At 39.9% G+C, this 17,237-nt stretch overlaps 1 protein-coding gene across 4 annotated transcripts; it reads left to right on the top strand.

Moving 5' to 3' along the window:
• The first annotated feature begins 1,757 nt into the window (after positions 1-1,757).
• LOC145448485 (uncharacterized) lies at positions 1,758-14,765 on the top strand. 4 transcript variants are annotated; one of them, XM_080326872.1, is made up of 16 exons: positions 1,762-3,477; positions 4,416-4,530; positions 4,592-4,758; positions 4,817-4,929; positions 5,328-5,427; positions 6,074-6,191; positions 6,245-6,394; positions 6,866-7,112; positions 8,278-8,880; positions 9,040-9,416; positions 10,251-10,409; positions 11,457-11,555; positions 11,849-12,028; positions 12,351-12,488; positions 12,554-12,668; positions 14,343-14,765. In XM_080326872.1, exons 1-16 carry the CDS (start codon positions 3,386-3,388, stop codon positions 14,693-14,695), a joined length of 3,126 nt encoding a protein of 1,041 aa, XP_080182998.1. In that variant the 5' UTR covers positions 1,762-3,385; the 3' UTR covers positions 14,696-14,765. The 4 variants fall into 4 exon arrangements, with proteins under 4 accessions (XP_080182999.1, XP_080182998.1, XP_080182997.1 ...); XM_080326871.1 differs by having other exon boundaries at positions 1,763-3,477; positions 6,245-6,379; positions 8,278-9,416; XM_080326870.1 differs by having other exon boundaries at positions 1,763-3,477; positions 8,278-9,416.
• Positions 14,766-17,237: the final 2,472 nt, after the last annotated feature.

Raw genomic sequence — 17,237 nt, 5'->3', positions numbered from 1 at the left:
CGGACTACTATCAAGCTAGACCAGTAGGAGCCATGCGCCCGCGCTGGTATGGTCTACCTAAGACGCATAAGTCTAATGTGCCATTGCTTCCAATACTCTCAATGGTTGGCTCGTCATATCACAAACTCGTTGGATGGCACGCTTTCTTGAACCAGTAAGTTCTCTTTATGGTATCCATTGCATTCGTGACTCGTTCACGTTTGCTGATACCATAAGAAGTTCTAAGCTCTATCCTGCTAAACTTTTTATGTGCTCTTACGACATCTCAAGTCTGTTTACCAGCAACGTCCCAGTTGAAGAGACCATACAAATCTGTGCTAATGAGTTATACCGTGGTTCTTTGCGATCCCCGCCATTTTCGAGAGACATGTTCGTCAAACTAATGCGCATGGCAACATGCAACGTGGAATTTAGCTTCAATGAAGTCATATACAAACAGATCGATGTAGTAGCTATGGGATCACCTCTTGGTCCTATACTAGCTAATATTTTCGTAGGTTATCACGAGCAAAATTTATTTCGGAACATTGATAAACCACTTATGTACCATCGGTACGTTGATGACACTTTCGTGGTCTTTAACAAAGAATCGGAATGTGATATATTTTTGAGGCATTTAAATCAGCTTCATCCGTCGCTATTTACTATGGAAAAGGCGCATAACAATTCTCTTGCATTCCTTGATGTCTTTGTAAAAAAGTTCAATAAGAGGTTTCTAACGTCAGTCTTTCGGAAAGCCACTTTCACTGGCCAATATATCGCTTGGAATTCATTTTGTTTGACAAAGCGCAAAACTAATCTGATACGAACGCTTGTTCACAGGGCTCTAATGATTTGTAGTAAGTCGGAACCTGAATCTGAATTAGATTTCATACGGAAAATCTTCCAGTCTAATGGATACCCTGATCACATTGTGAAGTCCACCATTGACAAAAAACTAATTGACTTCAGAGCCCCTAAATTCATTGGACCCAGTAAATGTCCAGTCTATTTACATTTACCATGGATTGGTAAAGTTTCTGGTGGATTTGAGAAGCAAATCATGTCGTCTGTTAGTCAATGTTTCATGTGGGTACAACCTAGGATTGTTTTCACCATAAAATCTCTCTTTCCTGCAACACAGAAGGATGTACTACCTGCCACAAAACAGAGTAGTATTATTTACAATTATGCGTGCCACTGCGACAGTCGGTATGTGGGTCGCATTTCACTTTGTTTGCAACAAAGAATCAACCAACATGTGCCCAAGCAGATTAAAACGTGACGTCAATGCTATTTCAGACAGTCAATCGCAGACCAGTAACCCTTTCTTGCGCGACTATGACCAGACCATGGCATGTAACTCTGCAATAGGTCAGCACCTTCTTACGCATCCAGAGTGTGCAAAATCGTATAACGATAACAGATTTTCAATTCTTGCTCGTGGACGTAGCCTGTTCCATTTAAAGGTTCTCGAATCGACTATAATAAAACTCAAGCAACCGATTCTTTGTCGGCAAAAGGACCGACTCTATTCTCTCCGTGTATTTCATTAGTGTTGCGTCTCTGGCTAGCTTATTTGTATTACACTAATTGCATTTTTGCTTAACGCTCTCGTTTTGTGAAATCTCTCGTTGTTGTTGTTATACTATTCTTACGTCACACTACCTATTTCATCTTTACATTTCGAATTGCAATCTCCGTATTATACTGACGGCCACTACCGATGAGGGTGAGTTGAAAAGCTTATAGTGAATAAATTGCGAATATGAATGTGTTGTTCGTTACAATATTTACCATACGCATAAGTTCGTCAGCACCAGGAAGTTTAGCTGACCCATGCAATATATTCGGCATTTACACATGTAAATTGATGCTACCTCGGTACATTTGGAAAAATTTCAAACCCTTCCTATTTTTCTGTCGGCCTACCTCACATATCCATTTTACGGAGGCGCAACATTGTGTGTACGGTTACCAGTTCACTGCTCAATAATTTTATTATGTGCTGTTCCATTCTGGGGGTCTTAACTTTCACCAATAGCAAGTCTTTACTAAATGAAATCTTTGCTTTATGTAATTCAGTAGATGAGGTTATGCTAGCAGTGCGTTAACATACTAGATTTACATGTCGTGAGATTCTGTTGTGATGATTCCAAATAATTCCGTGCGTATAGGCCTACGTTATACGTTCCTACATCACTGACGACATATGATATAAATAAACTAGGGATATCATTGGTGCATCAGGGCTGTTTAAATGGATAATCTCATCCAAAATAATTAGAATATATACGCCGGAACATTTCCACACATCAAAAATAGAATATCACTTGAGAAGTTGGTCAAGTTGCGAAAGTATGGAAAAAGTATCAAATATGGTATGGAAGAAAGTTGTTATGGTATGGAAAATTGTCAAGTATGGTATGGAACGATTGTGCGAGTATGGAGTATGGATGATTCTCATTCCATTCCATACCATACCATGCCCTGCCTGGGGGTCATTATGATCATTGATCACTGTTCAGTTTTTAGTTGAATCCGGTTCAACCACTGAGCTATATAAACCCACTTTTTTCAACTCTGCTCCAGTGATATAGAAGGGCTCGCATTCCTAAGTACTTCACCTCCGCTTTAACAGTTTCTATTTTCATGTATCAGGACTGATAGACGAAATACCACTCATTTGGTAACTTTACTATTCTTTGAAGTTACAATGAAATGTCTGTCTTTGGTCGTCCGGGTCTCGAGTCATGCACAATGACTCGAGTACAAGTCGAGTCAATATAAATATTTTTGAGGTGGTTCACGGAACAGGTCGACAAAATTTAACAACCAGATGCAGAGATGCATATGTAGAAACCAGATGCATATAGTGCGCCCCTACCCTATGAAATGACGTCGATCAGCCTATGACATACCAACCCTAGAGATCAAAGGGAGGACCTATATTAAAAAATACTCTCATGTATACAGTCAAAAGTCAAAGCATTGCGGGTGTGACGTCATAATTTCAAACAATGTATTCGCACATCATTTTAAATCCGCTAGCAAGCGCTAAAGAGTGTCCGGAATTTTAGCCACGAAAATATGGACTATGGTAACCCTACCCAGGGCCAGGGATATTTAGAACTCTAGATATCCCTGCCCTACCCTGCGTTTACAGCTGTAAACGATTGTGGAGCGTGGAATGTGAATAAACGAGGTAGTTCAATCAGGTCATTATGACGTCAATGGATAGTTACGTGACACAGTTCCGGACCAGTAACCTGTCTGTCTGGAAAATTATTCATATTGCCACTGCCCACTGCCTTGTTATGTTTAGGCTATCGCTTGCGTAGCTTGAAAGATTCCAATCTTTTTTCAAACGTGATGTCATCGCATTGGATATATTGAGACTGTAATTATGGATTGTGACGAAGAAATCCCGGATTCACTGTCAAATCAGTCACTCTCATCGCCGGACTCGATATCTTTACTTTCAAACATGACAGACATGTAAGTATACCGTAAACCTATAGGCTACGGTAGGTCCTGTACTTGCGGAGAAACGGTTTGTGAGTAGTGCCGTTGTATAATATGGTACTGGTGGCGAAATTCGTTTTCAAATGTCAACTCGCCTCATTCATTTATATGATTTTATGGATTCAATGCTGTGAGAGAGATAGAGAATCTTTATTCGTATACATTACATATCAACATTACACTACACAAATGTAACAGTGAAATGTGACATGCAAGGTAGACGGGAGGCTCGATATGACATAGTCTTCAGAGCCGAGCCACCCGGGACAGGAGCAATTTTCACAGTCGATAACTAATAAATAAAAAATGAAATTAAAATAAACTAACGAACGAAAGGAAAAATAAGGCACAGTATCACAGACCAATTTAAAATACAATGCAAATACAATTTAGTGGTAGTTAGAGATAAGAGAATGAAAACATTGTTTTTTAAAAGCACAAGAGTCTAAATTGCGTGGATTACGTGGCAGCTTATTCCAAACATTGACACCAATAAAACTGATCGAATTTTGTACTAGACTGGTAGAGTGGTGTTGCACAGACAGAGACAAGTTAGAAGAAAATCTGGTATGATGTTTGTGGGTATCTGAAGGTATATTGAACAGATTATCAAAATATAGAGGCAGTTCACCCTGATGATAGCTATGCATAAATTTCATTACCTCAAATTTGAAAATGACAGTTGAATGTAGATCCATAAACTGCCATCTTACTTGTATCCTTTACCCAAGCATAAACAATGTCTGATGCCTAAACATAATTGGCAATATCAAAGATAATCACTGAGTGAATTTGACCTGTAGGCTGCCAATGCACTGATGTATTCCTGGTTGGTTTTACATAACAATTCCTCATGTATTCATATATTTATGTACTTACTTAAATTCCTGAATTGTATATGTTATCTACAGCCCGCATCCGAGCAAAAGTGTGGAATACAATGTTCAACAGAAGGAAGGTGTGACGCCATTAACAACGGATAGTCAAGAGACTTGTATATCCGAGGGAGAGAGCCATGCTACATCGGTAAAGCTGTTTTAAATCAAAATCATATCACAATTTCATCAGTACTGTTCATCATTTTCAGCCAGTAATACCGGTTCAAGGTAGTTTGACGAAAGCCAGCTATTTTCAAGCAAGTGTCGCGAAGAAACATTGCCAAGCAACTCCCACCAAACAACAAAATGAAGTACTCACAGCAGAGAATGCTACTGTTCAGCTAAATAACACAATCACGTCTGATGAGAGTGTGAGGTAACTGGAAATTCAAGTGAGAATCATAGAGTCTTTAACGCTTTTGATATATTTTCAGTCGGCCTGAGAATTCCAATGCAATTCACAACTCCACACCGAACATAGAATTACTGGAAATCAAGATTGCAACCTTGAAGAATGACGTATTTTTAAATAGTTGTCAGAAATCTGGTATGTAGGCTACATTATTCTTCCAGGATTGAATTAGAATAAATATTGGATTGCCACTGCTCCACTTAATGTGGTAGCCTATACTTAATGAGTTGTGAATTTTCCTCCACCACCTTTTTTATTGCCTAAAGCACTTATGGCTTTGATATTTTTATCCAGCGTTAAATCGAGATAGTTTAACTCTGAATCTACCTCTCATCTATACAGAAAATATTTACACACTCGACTAGAGATTTCTATTTACCAGCTCTGGTACACTACAATGTGGTTTGATGATGTAACTGAAGCCGAGCAATCACGGTTTCCCATGTTACTTATATCGTACATGGTCTACATATCTGCTTTGAACAACCCAGGTATTATTGTTATGATAAAATGATAATATATATATTTTCTAGATGCGGATTTAGCGGCCGAAGAGTCTGCGATAAAAGATTTGATCAAAACCATTGCATTGAATAACAAAAAAGAGAAAGAAAACTTGATCAATATGAGAAAGTAAGATTTCAGTATCAATTGTATCAGTGTAATTTCATGAGATCAAAACACCACAAGGTTGCGATACAATGAAATGATAGGAAGGAATTGAAACGACTTGGAGTAGTCTTTTAATCAGACACTTACCTTTCCATGTATTCTAATCTATGTCTATGAGGTACATATATTCAGTACCCTGATAGTAGTATCGTGTGCAAAGCTATAATGTCATCCCCATTCTGATCCAGCTTCTTAAAAACGGTATCTAAACCTAAACCCAATCCTGCTCCGAGGCCGAGCCGTAGAAATGAGTGATCAAGCCATTTGGGCCATTTGGACTCGAGATTTATGTGAAACGATATGGTGTTCATATTTCAACACATCATGTAGCCTTTACTGCAACATCGACTTGTAATTACGTAGAAATTTAAACTCATTACATGCTAGTTTTATTTGAATGGCATTGCCAACTAATTTGGCCACCAGAAAGTATAGTTAATCTATGTATTGATGTGAAAATTTGTTTCGATACTAGCATACCACTTCCATCTATGTTACCTTTCTGCATGCTTTCACCGGTTTGAAATTCCACATTCCTACGTATCAGACGATGCCACACAGAAGTTGTGTCTACAAAATTTGAATATGGGATTTCTAATCCGTGCAGGCAAGGAATGAATATCAGCAAAGACGTATTGAACAAATTAGCGAGATGCCATCGGAGACTTGTGTTGCTCGTGCAGCAACAGTCTGCTTTGAGCAAAAAAATCAAGGAGATAGCCCAGGTAGGCACCGGCTTCTCTCCTATCTCACAAAGCTTTTACAAATTACCATGCAGGAGCGAGTGACAGACGAGGACCGAATGTCTGTGACTGAAGGCAGCCGATCGCTATTACAAATGTCGGATCGTCTGGATGGTGGAAATAAGCTTGACGATATGTCGGTGCTGTTAACTGCAAAGTCGCGTAGCTTGGTCAGTTCTCCGCGAGTGTGCTATTTTCATTATTCAAAATGTGCCCGATTAATTGATTCAGTCATGCATAGTGTCTACTACTAGTTCATCAAGCCTAGTGGTTCTCAAGTCATGGTAGGCGTTTCAGAGTCAGTTTCAGAGGTCAAAGTCATTTCAAATGGTAGGCAGTAAATGTGTTTCTTTTTAGGTAATAGCCTATTACAGTTTTAAAAAATTGCGTGGAATGCATAGTTAAATACTTCACACGTCATTCGACCCTAGCTGCATGCCGTCTAGATCAGCTTGTAGAGAATAAACAATTGCAACCATCAAATTAAATTTTGCTTTGGTAGTGTGTGCTATTAAATCAGGGGCAGATTAACTCATCCCCAGTATCATGATCACAGAAAATAAGCCGTACCGTTAGTTGTTTGTTGTAGTTTCTTCTATTGGCTTTTTAAATTGCTCTTCACTGTGATATGAGCATGATTATTATTGTAACAACAGGAAAATCCGATTTGCAGCGGTAACGTGCCATCTTCAAAATCGCAAGTTACCTCTATATTGAAAAAGACTGTTGCGACCGATGAAGTCACTCATGCTCAGAAGAAATTTGTCAAGTTTGCAATCCCGTTTAAAATCGACAATTCCGGCGTTATGTATGAAGCGTACAGGATTGATTCATCTATGGAAGTTGATGTTGCTACGAAATTAATTTCTACTATGAAAACTAGTCAAGACACTACCACGTCAGGTATATCCATTGTATCTACTGCTAAGCAGAGGGCATTACAATTAATGTTTGTTCGTTTGTGTTTTCATGGTGTTTATGACCGCAATGGTCGTCTACACCTGGCCGATTGTCTTTACTTTAATTCCGTATCTGCCGACTTGTAGCATGACCCACTTCCAGGCTTTTTTAAGACACCGGTTGCGCGGATCAGATGACAAGGAGGAGCCTAGATAACCTCCAGCAGTTAGGTAGGAATTCTGAATCTAGGTAGGTCTCGAACCCGCAACCCATTAGTGTTGCAGCTGTAGATCATACCACTATTGCTATCTCGCCGACAATTATAGTATTATCATCTGTATGTATTGATTATTAAGTGAGCCGATGTTATCGCGTAGAGAAGTTATACACCGTTTTTATTTTAAAAACAATCTTCCCGCTGCAGGAGCCTTGAAAGATTTATATTATGGTTCATTTAAAACAGCGTCCGGCCACCAGTGGTCTGGTCCTGATACATTTTTCAAGTCATAGGGTTGAGAATTATAGTGGTCAAAGATCACTGATAAAAATTATATAAAATAAAGTTGACCTCTTCAATTAACACGTATGACATTTTCCGCTTGCCTGTGAAACCGATCGTTATTATGCTTATCGTTCTTCCGAACGCACAATCGCTCAGACCAGAGACGAGAAAAATCAGGTAGCTCGCAATTCACGTTGCAGAACTGTGCTAATCATGTGTTCATCATGATGTGGTCATGATATTACACTCCTGGACCTGGACTTGCCAACCTTTTTATGGTCGCAACCCCAAATTTCGATATGAAAATGTTCCGCAACCCACCTCTCAATTTGACGGGACGATTACTAATAGAAATAGTCACCAGCTTCACCCAAACCTTGGTAAACGACCTCATGGGCGTCACGACCCTCAGGTTGGGAACCTCTGTCCTGGGCAATTTACAAGTGTCACTTCTGCACCACGATGTAATGACATCTATGAGCAACTACTTTTATTGCGTAAACGCTGTCTCGTATCTTTGTTGATATACACGTTTTGCTAATTCTCACACTGGGATTTTTGGCATATTTGGTTCAGGATTGAAATTGAATTAGAATTTTTGGAAAATTTGCATTCAAAACAATAGAGTTTGTGATAAATTTAGTGAAAATAAGTTTTTTCTTGCAGCTACGGTTTCACTGATGGACACATCGGTAAATCTGCATCGTAATGAAGGAATGATTATAGATCTCACAAAAGCTCCTACGACAAATGTATCGCCATCGAAACCAATGATTTCTGTAAATCACATGGTCCAGCAGTCAACATTTTCAGCTAAAGTGCCTGCAGCATATGTATCGCTATCGAAACCAATGACCTCTGCAAGTCACGTGGACCAGCAGTTACCAGCTTCAGCAGAGCTTCAGTATCTGCATCATAACGAAAGAATGCTTATAGATCTCACAAAAGTTTCCACAACAAATGTATCGTCATCTAAACCAATGACCTCTGTAAGTCAAATGGTCCGGCAGTCAACGGCTTCAGCGAAAGTTCCTACAGCGAGTGTATCGCTGTTGAAACCAATGACCGCTGTAAGTCAACGGGTCCAGCAGTTACCATCTTCTGCCAAACTTCCTATAGCAAATGTATCACAATCGAAACCAATGACCTCTTCAAGTCTCATGGTCCAGCAGTTACCGTCTTCAGCAAAATTTCCTACAGCAAATGTATCGCGATCGAAACCAATGACCTCTGTAAGTCACGTGGTCCAGCAGTCAACGGCTTCAGCAAGTCACGGGGTCCAGCAATTACCACCTTCAGCAAAATTTCCTGCAGCAACTGTATTGCGATCGAAAGCAATGAACTCTGTAAGTCACATGGTCCAACAGTCAACGGCTTCAGCAAGTCACATGGTCCAGCAGTTGCCGGCTTCAGCACAATATCCTACAGCAAATGTATCGCAATCCAAACCAATGACCTCTGTAAGTCACGTGGTTCAGCAGTCAACGGCTTCAGCAAGTCATGTGGTCCAGCAATTACCGGCTTCAGCAAAAGTTCTTTCTGCAGATGTATCGCGATCGAAACCAATGACTTCTATAAGTGGTCCAGTGGTCCAGCCGTCAATGGCTTCAGCAAAAGTTCCTACAACAAATGCACCGCTGTCGAATCCAATGTCTTCTATAGGTCAAGTGGTCCAGCGGTTACTGGCTTCAGCAAAAGCTCCTACAGCAAATGTATCACGATCGAAATCCATGACTTCTCCAAGTCATGTGGTCCAACGGTCAACACCTGGTCTGGTGGATAATTTTCAAAGGAACTTGGATGAGGTAGTGCGTATTTTTGTAGTCCTTTTCATATTCGAATGAATAACTACTTACCTGAGTACTTTTCGGACCATATTTTGAACTTACACTTGAAGTAATCCTAATGTCTTGGAAATCGCTGCTTCTACTCCCATATGAGCAGAAATTTTTTTGTTACTCGAATAACAATGCAGACTACTTTGACAAATAAAACTAATGACGTACTTGCACTTTTTCAAATACTCGATCAGAACTTCGTTACTTGAGTTACCACTAAACTTCAATAGTTTTATTTTTTTGATTACTTGCTCTGTACACTTTTTTAAATCCAAGTACTTATTTACATTCCGATTTATTTCAAGTAGAAAGTAATACTTGGACAGATTTGAATTTTTCCTGCAGGTGGAATCATGTTTTATCCATTTATCACCATTGTGGAATATAGCCTCTGGGCTGGATAGGGGTAGGTACCCACCACTTGAATCCGAGTCGGGTATCTATTTTATTGATTCAAGGCGAGTAATGACATTATGTTTTGTATCGGATTTGAAGATGTAAATATAGGACCTCTATGCCAGTCGTTCTAAGCCTCTACTAAACTGTGGAAAACTTACACTAATCTGCAATAATACCCCTGATTTTCGGTCAGTAATAAAAACAAAAATCTACCGCTATGCACATCTAACTGACTCCTCCAATACATTGCCATATATTACTGGTGCACAGAATGAACTGTGCATCAACAGAGTGTTAAAAGGACAAAGCCATTGAGCATTTATGCTGTCACTTCTTGTTCTACTTCAGCAGCAGCCAAAACTGACTACTTTGACAACCTAGCTGCCAATATTTTATTTCCAGGTCCAAACGCACCAAGCATCGTTACTCAGAGATGGGAATACTGTGGCCCAGCAGTCAGCGGCAGATGTATCTCTATCGAAACCAATGCCTTCTGTAAGTCACTTGGTCCAGCAGCCAACGTCCAGTGTTTTGGATCGTTCTCAGATGTGCTGTGATGAGGTAATGTGTATTCCTTTTGGTTAGAGGATTTTTCGTAATCCTTTTTATATTAATATGATAAGTTATATTCTGTGGCCATCTGCATTTCAACCAGAGGTGGTTAATAAGGAACTATACTCGCATTTTTACACTCTTGCACACATTATCTGCTTGACTGCTTCTAACTAAAGAGTTTCAAGAGTCTATCGCCCCATTTGTTACTGTTGTATAAGTCATGTCTTGTAGAATGTAGTTTCTGGACTAATATGTGTATCTATTATGTGTGAAATTAGCATGGTCACCTGACCATATCGCCCCTTTACTACGATCATAGAGTGTACTTATCTGTTATGTTTTACTCAAGTAGAGGCATCTTGCATTTGTCAATGTCGTCGCATGTAGTTCCTAAGTACTTTCAAGGCTACTTACTTCTGTTATTTTGTTGGGAGGGGGTGGGGTGTAGATTTAGAAATTTACTTGTCAGCATCAGACAGGGTGGTACTCGTTTAATTCTTCCGACATTGTTAAGACGATGTGCGTGAAGCCAGTTATCATGATTTTAACAGGGGGAACTGAACAGATTGACCACTGATATAGAGTGATTAAAGTAGCATGTATAGGAATATTGTACTATGATTGTCCACGGTTCTGATACAAGAGCTATATTAAGTGTTGCTTTCACAACTATATTCATTGCAGTAAAGAATTTATCAATTCGAAGACTTTTCGTGTGCCCCTTATCGAGAGTTAACGACACTATAACAAGCATACAGAAAAAGATTCAAACGAAAACAAAATTGGCAAAGTATGACGTAATAATACAATAATAAAAAATGAACGCTAGTTATGAGTATTTTTACCATAGAAATTGATATGAGTCTATCATGAAGTAGGCCTATCGTTCTGTTTTTTTGACAAATTTCTGAGTATCTGTATGGCCGCAGAAATTGCTCGAGCAGGGATGGAATCAGTCCAACTTTGATATTACTGGAAGCATTCACAAAAAGATGGTTTGCTTCATTCAGGTTTTAACAGAAATGAGTATTTGCCATTTCCAAATTATTTCAGAGTGAAGACTCGATTTCGTTGATATCAGGAGTATCCGGTTTTGAGTCCCGTCCGCAATTTCCTAATCGAGTCGGACCACAAAACAAGAAGCTGAATCCGGTACGCAGTATAGGCCTATGTATCGAAATCTTTGTGAGCTCAATCTTGAAATATTACTGACATAGTTAGATGTTGACATTTCTGTCTTCCGAACGATGCATGATAAGCGATTATAGCTGGACAGGACAACATTTTAATCCAATTTGCTGTGGTCTGATAGCCAAATGGACATATTGATGGAGTGTTGGAAATGAATTGTGAATGCTATGAATTGAATGTGTTTTCTGTGTCTATATGTTCGCATTTGCCCAAAATGTCCTCACTAATCTTGCAATTTCTCTTTCTTACGAAAGGTAGCCTTTCGCAAAGAGGTCCGGCCCTCGTGTACGATATGGAGCTTTGACACCCAAAGACCTTCCCAGGACCTCCCGCCCCCTACCAATCTCGTGGTTAATGACCTGCTCAAACTGTCGGAACTTATCAATCGTCAGCTGATTATTCCGGGTCGGGACGTGTTGCAGTGCTCAGTCATGGTGCGTATGGTGGTGTAGAAAGCAGCAGATAATATTGGTAATGACTGATTGATTGCGCCAACAGAACCATCTAAAATAGTACATTGAGCTTGAACGATCTCGATTATTCAAAATTTCATGCCAGTGACGTCATATTTGGTGATGCGCAATGTTCATTCAAATTCTCTACTAGTTGCTGACGATTACCCCTGACGAGTGTCGGGTTTATTTCAATAGGAATAGAATATTCAATTTTCAATTGAAATGGCCCAAAAGATTTTTTTTGCTGGCACTGTGCTTTGACCACCTCTGCCGCTTTCCAATGATTGTTTTTTCGCTTCAGGGTCAAACGCACCAGGCATCGGTACTCGGATGTGGCAGTATTGTGGGACCTCACGGTATCACGTTTCACAGTCCCATGATTTGGATGAGAGGTCTGACCGGAGTTAAGAATGTCAGCCGCTTGCGGGCTTATAGATCGGTGACATGAATGTCGACAATGTAATATGCACTGCAAGTCTCATGATCTTGTCTTGCTTACGATAGATCACGCACAAAGGCCAGACGCTTTACGATATGTGCGCGAATATAAAGGTCTCGAATCTGAAGGCGGCTGGGGCAAGCGGAAGAATGCTCGCGAAAGTTCAGTCTAATGCTAAAGGTATGGGGATCCTAACAGTTTCTGGTCCTATTTTCTAGGGATGGTGTGAACCTCTAAAAGGTTCAGGTTCGTGTGAACGCGAACCTTTTTGAAAGGTTCTGTGTGAACGCGAACGTGAACCTCATGACGTCTCGTGACGTCATATTGCTAATTCCAACCCTACATTTCAGTGAAGTGATAGCCTATATCAATGTACTACGTACATGATATACCTAGCGACGACTCGGCCACATAATGTCACAATGTTGAAGTACATATTAACGTTTTAAACGTCGCCAAATGTATCAACTGGGACAATCAAATGATATAATAATCCCATAAAATCAAAGTCTTCCGTCGCTTTGCCAACAATTTTGACGAGGACTTGCAAGGGAATATAAGCTTACGCCTTAACGGTCTAGGCCAGACCGGACTATGTATTCGGTGTCTGAGTATTGCTACGTTGATATTGAGCAGAGTGTAAAACGGGTTTCTATACTTTCTACCGATATTACCCCGTTAACGAGTTATACAGCAGTTGCCAACACCCCAATCGCATGGATTTGGTTCAAGATACAATAAACATATGAAGTCAAGATTGACCCTGTACGCGTGCTAGATTTATTTACATCAGGCAACGATATCAGTTTCATTGATTGATTGAATATGAATCAGGGATATCTAGAAACTAGATTTCTAGATATCCCTGATATGAATAAGCATCATTCGCTGACTACATGAAGTGTATTTTGCTCTTGATGATGTGTGATTGCGGGTCCATCTCACAACAGAGAGTCACTAAATATTCACGAACGGAAAGCTGGATATTTCGAGCAAACTTTTGTAACTAAGCACGTGAAATTCTTGAGATTGTCAATGTGATACTTGTTTGGTGTTGATTTTTTTATGCTGCCAGCGCCATGTATAGAGTGGACCGCAGTTGAAATGCAATAGATTTCATACAAAGATGTTATAATGAAGTGAAAAAATTGTAATATATAAAAAAGGTTCACAGTGCAGAATCTACCAAGGTTCGTTTGTGAACCTGAACCTCCAAATTTCTGAGGTTCACACACAGAACGCGAACGTGAACCTTACGTTCACACCATCCCTACTATTTTCCAAGTAACAGGACAGATAGACGAAATACCAATATTGTGGTGACTTTACTATTCTTTGAAGTTACAATGAAATGTCCGTTTTGGCCGTCCGTGCGCAATGACTCGAGTACAAGTCAAGTTAATCCAGAAATTGCCTCGAGTCGAGTCATTTTCAATATTTTAGAAAATGACTCGAGTCATCAAAAAATCACGAGTCGAGTCATCACAATCCTGGTATGAAGTTTTAGTTTCGTGCAATTTTGAATTGTTTTTCTCATACAATGAGAAGAAGATAGGAAGCTGTCGAAACGACTTGGAGTAGTCTTCGAAATCAGACACCCACCTGAGCCTAGGCAATGTAAAGAGGAGGCATGCGCAGTACACACCTAATGAAAAGTGCAAGAAGATAATATAAAAGGACAAGCGTCAAAAAGGTGGTGGTTCGGTAAACTTGAGGGGTGACTAGTATTCCTTCATTAGAAATTGCTAATCAAAGTAGTTTTAGTACACCTCCGAAACTATTGCTATTACGTCGCCCTGTACGATATTCTGTGATGTTATGCTGAAATTAATTTGCAGTTATTCACATTAACAGAGCGCTTCAATGAGGCACCACCCAATACAATGATGTGTTCGTCGTGCATGGCGCCAATCCAGGCTATGGACTCGCAAAATTACAGTCAAAGGCAACCAATGAATGTGGATCGTAATCCTGTAACTACAACTGGAGTGGGAACCTCACGATTCCGTGCAGCCTTGTCACGCGATAATCACATACCCCGGATGAAATCCAAAATAAAGCCGCCAACCACGAAAGATATATTTAATGGGAAATGCAAAGTTCGTCTGGTCCCAGATAACGAACTCTTTCTCATCGAAGACATATTTCCAGGATACGATTGGGATTCGAATGAGATCCCGAAAGAAGTCTATAAGCTGTTATTGTGATGTTTCGCTATTTCCCTGTTTATTTTACTTCTTTCGTTATCCCTAAATTGTCAAAGAATAAAAAGGACCAGATATCAGGTATGTGGAGTAAATTTATCTTCCACAAACGACAATCCACCGATAGATGCGCGACACGTGACTGTACGATTGAGTACCTAGCAGTGTTGGGATGACTCGAGTCATGACTTGACTCGAGTCAGACTCGAGTCACCTTTTTCGCATGACTTGACTTGACTCGAGTCACTTTGCTAAAATGACTTGACGTGACTCGGAGCAAAATTCTCGAGTCAATTTCAAGTCATCAAGTAATCGGTGTTGATAAATATCACTGTATCTTGCATATCTTCGGATTGTTTGCGAAACGCTGGTGTAACCCGTGAGAGCGACCAATCATTCAATGATCGTGCGTTTTACTAAGCCTCCATTGTTAACTCACAAAAAATTGACCGCTAACGAAGTGATCGAAGCTTACAGCTTACGTTGTCGTAAACTAGAATAGTAAAAGTAATTAAATAGCAAAATGTATATTTCTGTTCTCTGTTTCTACCTTAACCAAACCTCTTATTTCATTGAAATTGAATTCGAATAAAGTTTATATAGTACTCAACCATTGGCGCAGGCTCGAAATGTATCAAATCAATTTGTAAATGTATTCCATCTTATCAATTCGTTTCTCTATCTATTCTCTGTTTCGGCTGGTAATTATAAACTGAGGCTATGCAATTCGCAGTTTTACGTATATGTGAGCGATACAATGCCTTCTTGCGTGGATAATTAACTCTATATTGGTTCATCTGTTCAAAATCAATGACCACGCAATCGGCAGCTCAGACAGCTAGCAAAATGCAATGACGTAACCACGCCTCATACTTCGAAAAGGCAACTTGACTTGAATTGTGACTTGACTCGTGACTTGACTTGACTCGACTTGACTCGAGTCACCTCCAAAAATCGAGTGACTTGACTTGACTCGAGTCACCTTCGAAAATCAATTGACTTGACTTGACTTAAGTCAAAATGTGCAATGACTCGAAATGACTCGTGACTCGAAGGTAGTGACTTGATCCCAACACTGCTCGAATCTGAATCGAGTAATAATTTTAATGATTCGAGTCGAGTAGTAAAATATGATTTTTTCGAGTACTGAAATTATACACTCCTCGCAACTAAAAGTTAATTTATCAACCAAACTTATAGTTTCGATACTAATTTTCACTGTTGCAGCTTTAAAACTTCGATTGGCCGTATCGTAACATACTAAATATACAGTAAAAGCTACGAACGCTACTGGAAATAGCACATTTTCGAAGTCATGATCATCCCATAACATTGTTACCAAGTGCAATGAAATCGGTATGGTCGAAAAATGCCAAAGTATCTTTAATGTGATGGATAGAAGGCATTACATTCTTTGCGGTCGCATAAAAGGTACATATTTGAACTTTGACATATTACATTATGTTATGACGTCATAATGAGTGCTACTCGATTACTCGACTCGAAGCATATTCAGTGATTCAGAATCGAATCATTCAGGTACTCGATTTTGCCCAGCCCTAGTCGTAACCGCAGACCTGTACAGGTGCACATGAGCATTGCACATGCACAATGCACTGTAGACAGATTGCCGCGTCTACGTGTCTCTTTTTTTAGAATTTACGGATTCGAATTGCTGGCCAATTTCGGAACGGACGGAGCAAGTCAAAAGAAGAGACGTGACTCTGTGAAGATTGCTGAAACGGAGCATGTGCTGTAGCAAGGGTGCGAAATGGGCCGCATGCCGTAAATGGAGAGGCGTTTGGCAAGGAACTCTGCAAATGCGAGATTTTAGTAAAGTGATGGCAGTGGGGTTGCATTTAAAACACATGGTGTTTATAAAATGCTCTTATGAAAAAACAAGAATTTGTGTGCAAAAGTTGCAGAATTATACAAAAATTGTGTAAATACTTTCGAAAAACATGTGGCATGAGCGTAAGGACGATTTGCGCTCGATATAGTCGGCGTATACATTATTGGATGGTTAGAATCGTCGAAAGCGTTGTCGCTTCAACGCAGTTGTAGCACGTAGATAAAGATATAGATCATTAGTACCGAGGAAATGTGGAGTGGATGTTTTGATGATGACGACGGCCGTCCGTAAGAATGCTGCATAACGACGTAGTCCAGGTTAAATATATTTTTTGTCCGTTTATGACAACGATCAGAAGCCTTTTCGACTGCGGTTTTGATCATCCAAGCATAGCTGATTAACCAAACAAGAGCCGTGATTTCGTAATTACTGATCTCCTCGTCGTTCTATGGTCGCTGGCACGCCCACTGTACAGCAGCTACTTTCAGACGCATTTAGACAAATCTTAACGACGTTCCTGTGAGCTTATCGCGGGCTCATTGATAAACCTACCCCCATCACGTTGTTCGCATCTGCCACCAAACTATAGCGGTACTGTTCAGGGAGTCGCGAAAATGTTCGATTGTTCATAGTAAAAACGGTCATTAAGATCGGGAATTGCATATATATTGCTATCAATTTCTTGTCCTCTCT

Source organism: Botryllus schlosseri, chromosome 10 (genome assembly GCF_051294905.1).
Source record: "Botryllus schlosseri isolate E-star chromosome 10, Bs_hap1, whole genome shotgun sequence".
NCBI lineage: Eukaryota > Metazoa > Chordata > Ascidiacea > Stolidobranchia > Styelidae > Botryllus > Botryllus schlosseri.
This window is presented reverse-complemented; position numbering and strand designations above follow the sequence as displayed.

Coding starts and splice junctions, on each gene's coding strand:
- LOC145448485 (XM_080326870.1), top strand. CDS start 3,386: ATGGATTGTGACGAAGAAATCCCGGATTCACTGTCAAATCAGTCACTC. Junction 3,478..4,415: donor CTTTCAAACATGACAGACAT/GTAAGTATACCG, acceptor TGTTATCTACAG/CCCGCATCCGAGCAAAAGTG. Junction 6,192..6,244: donor AAATCAAGGAGATAGCCCAG/GTAGGCACCGGC, acceptor ATTACCATGCAG/GAGCGAGTGACAGACGAGGA.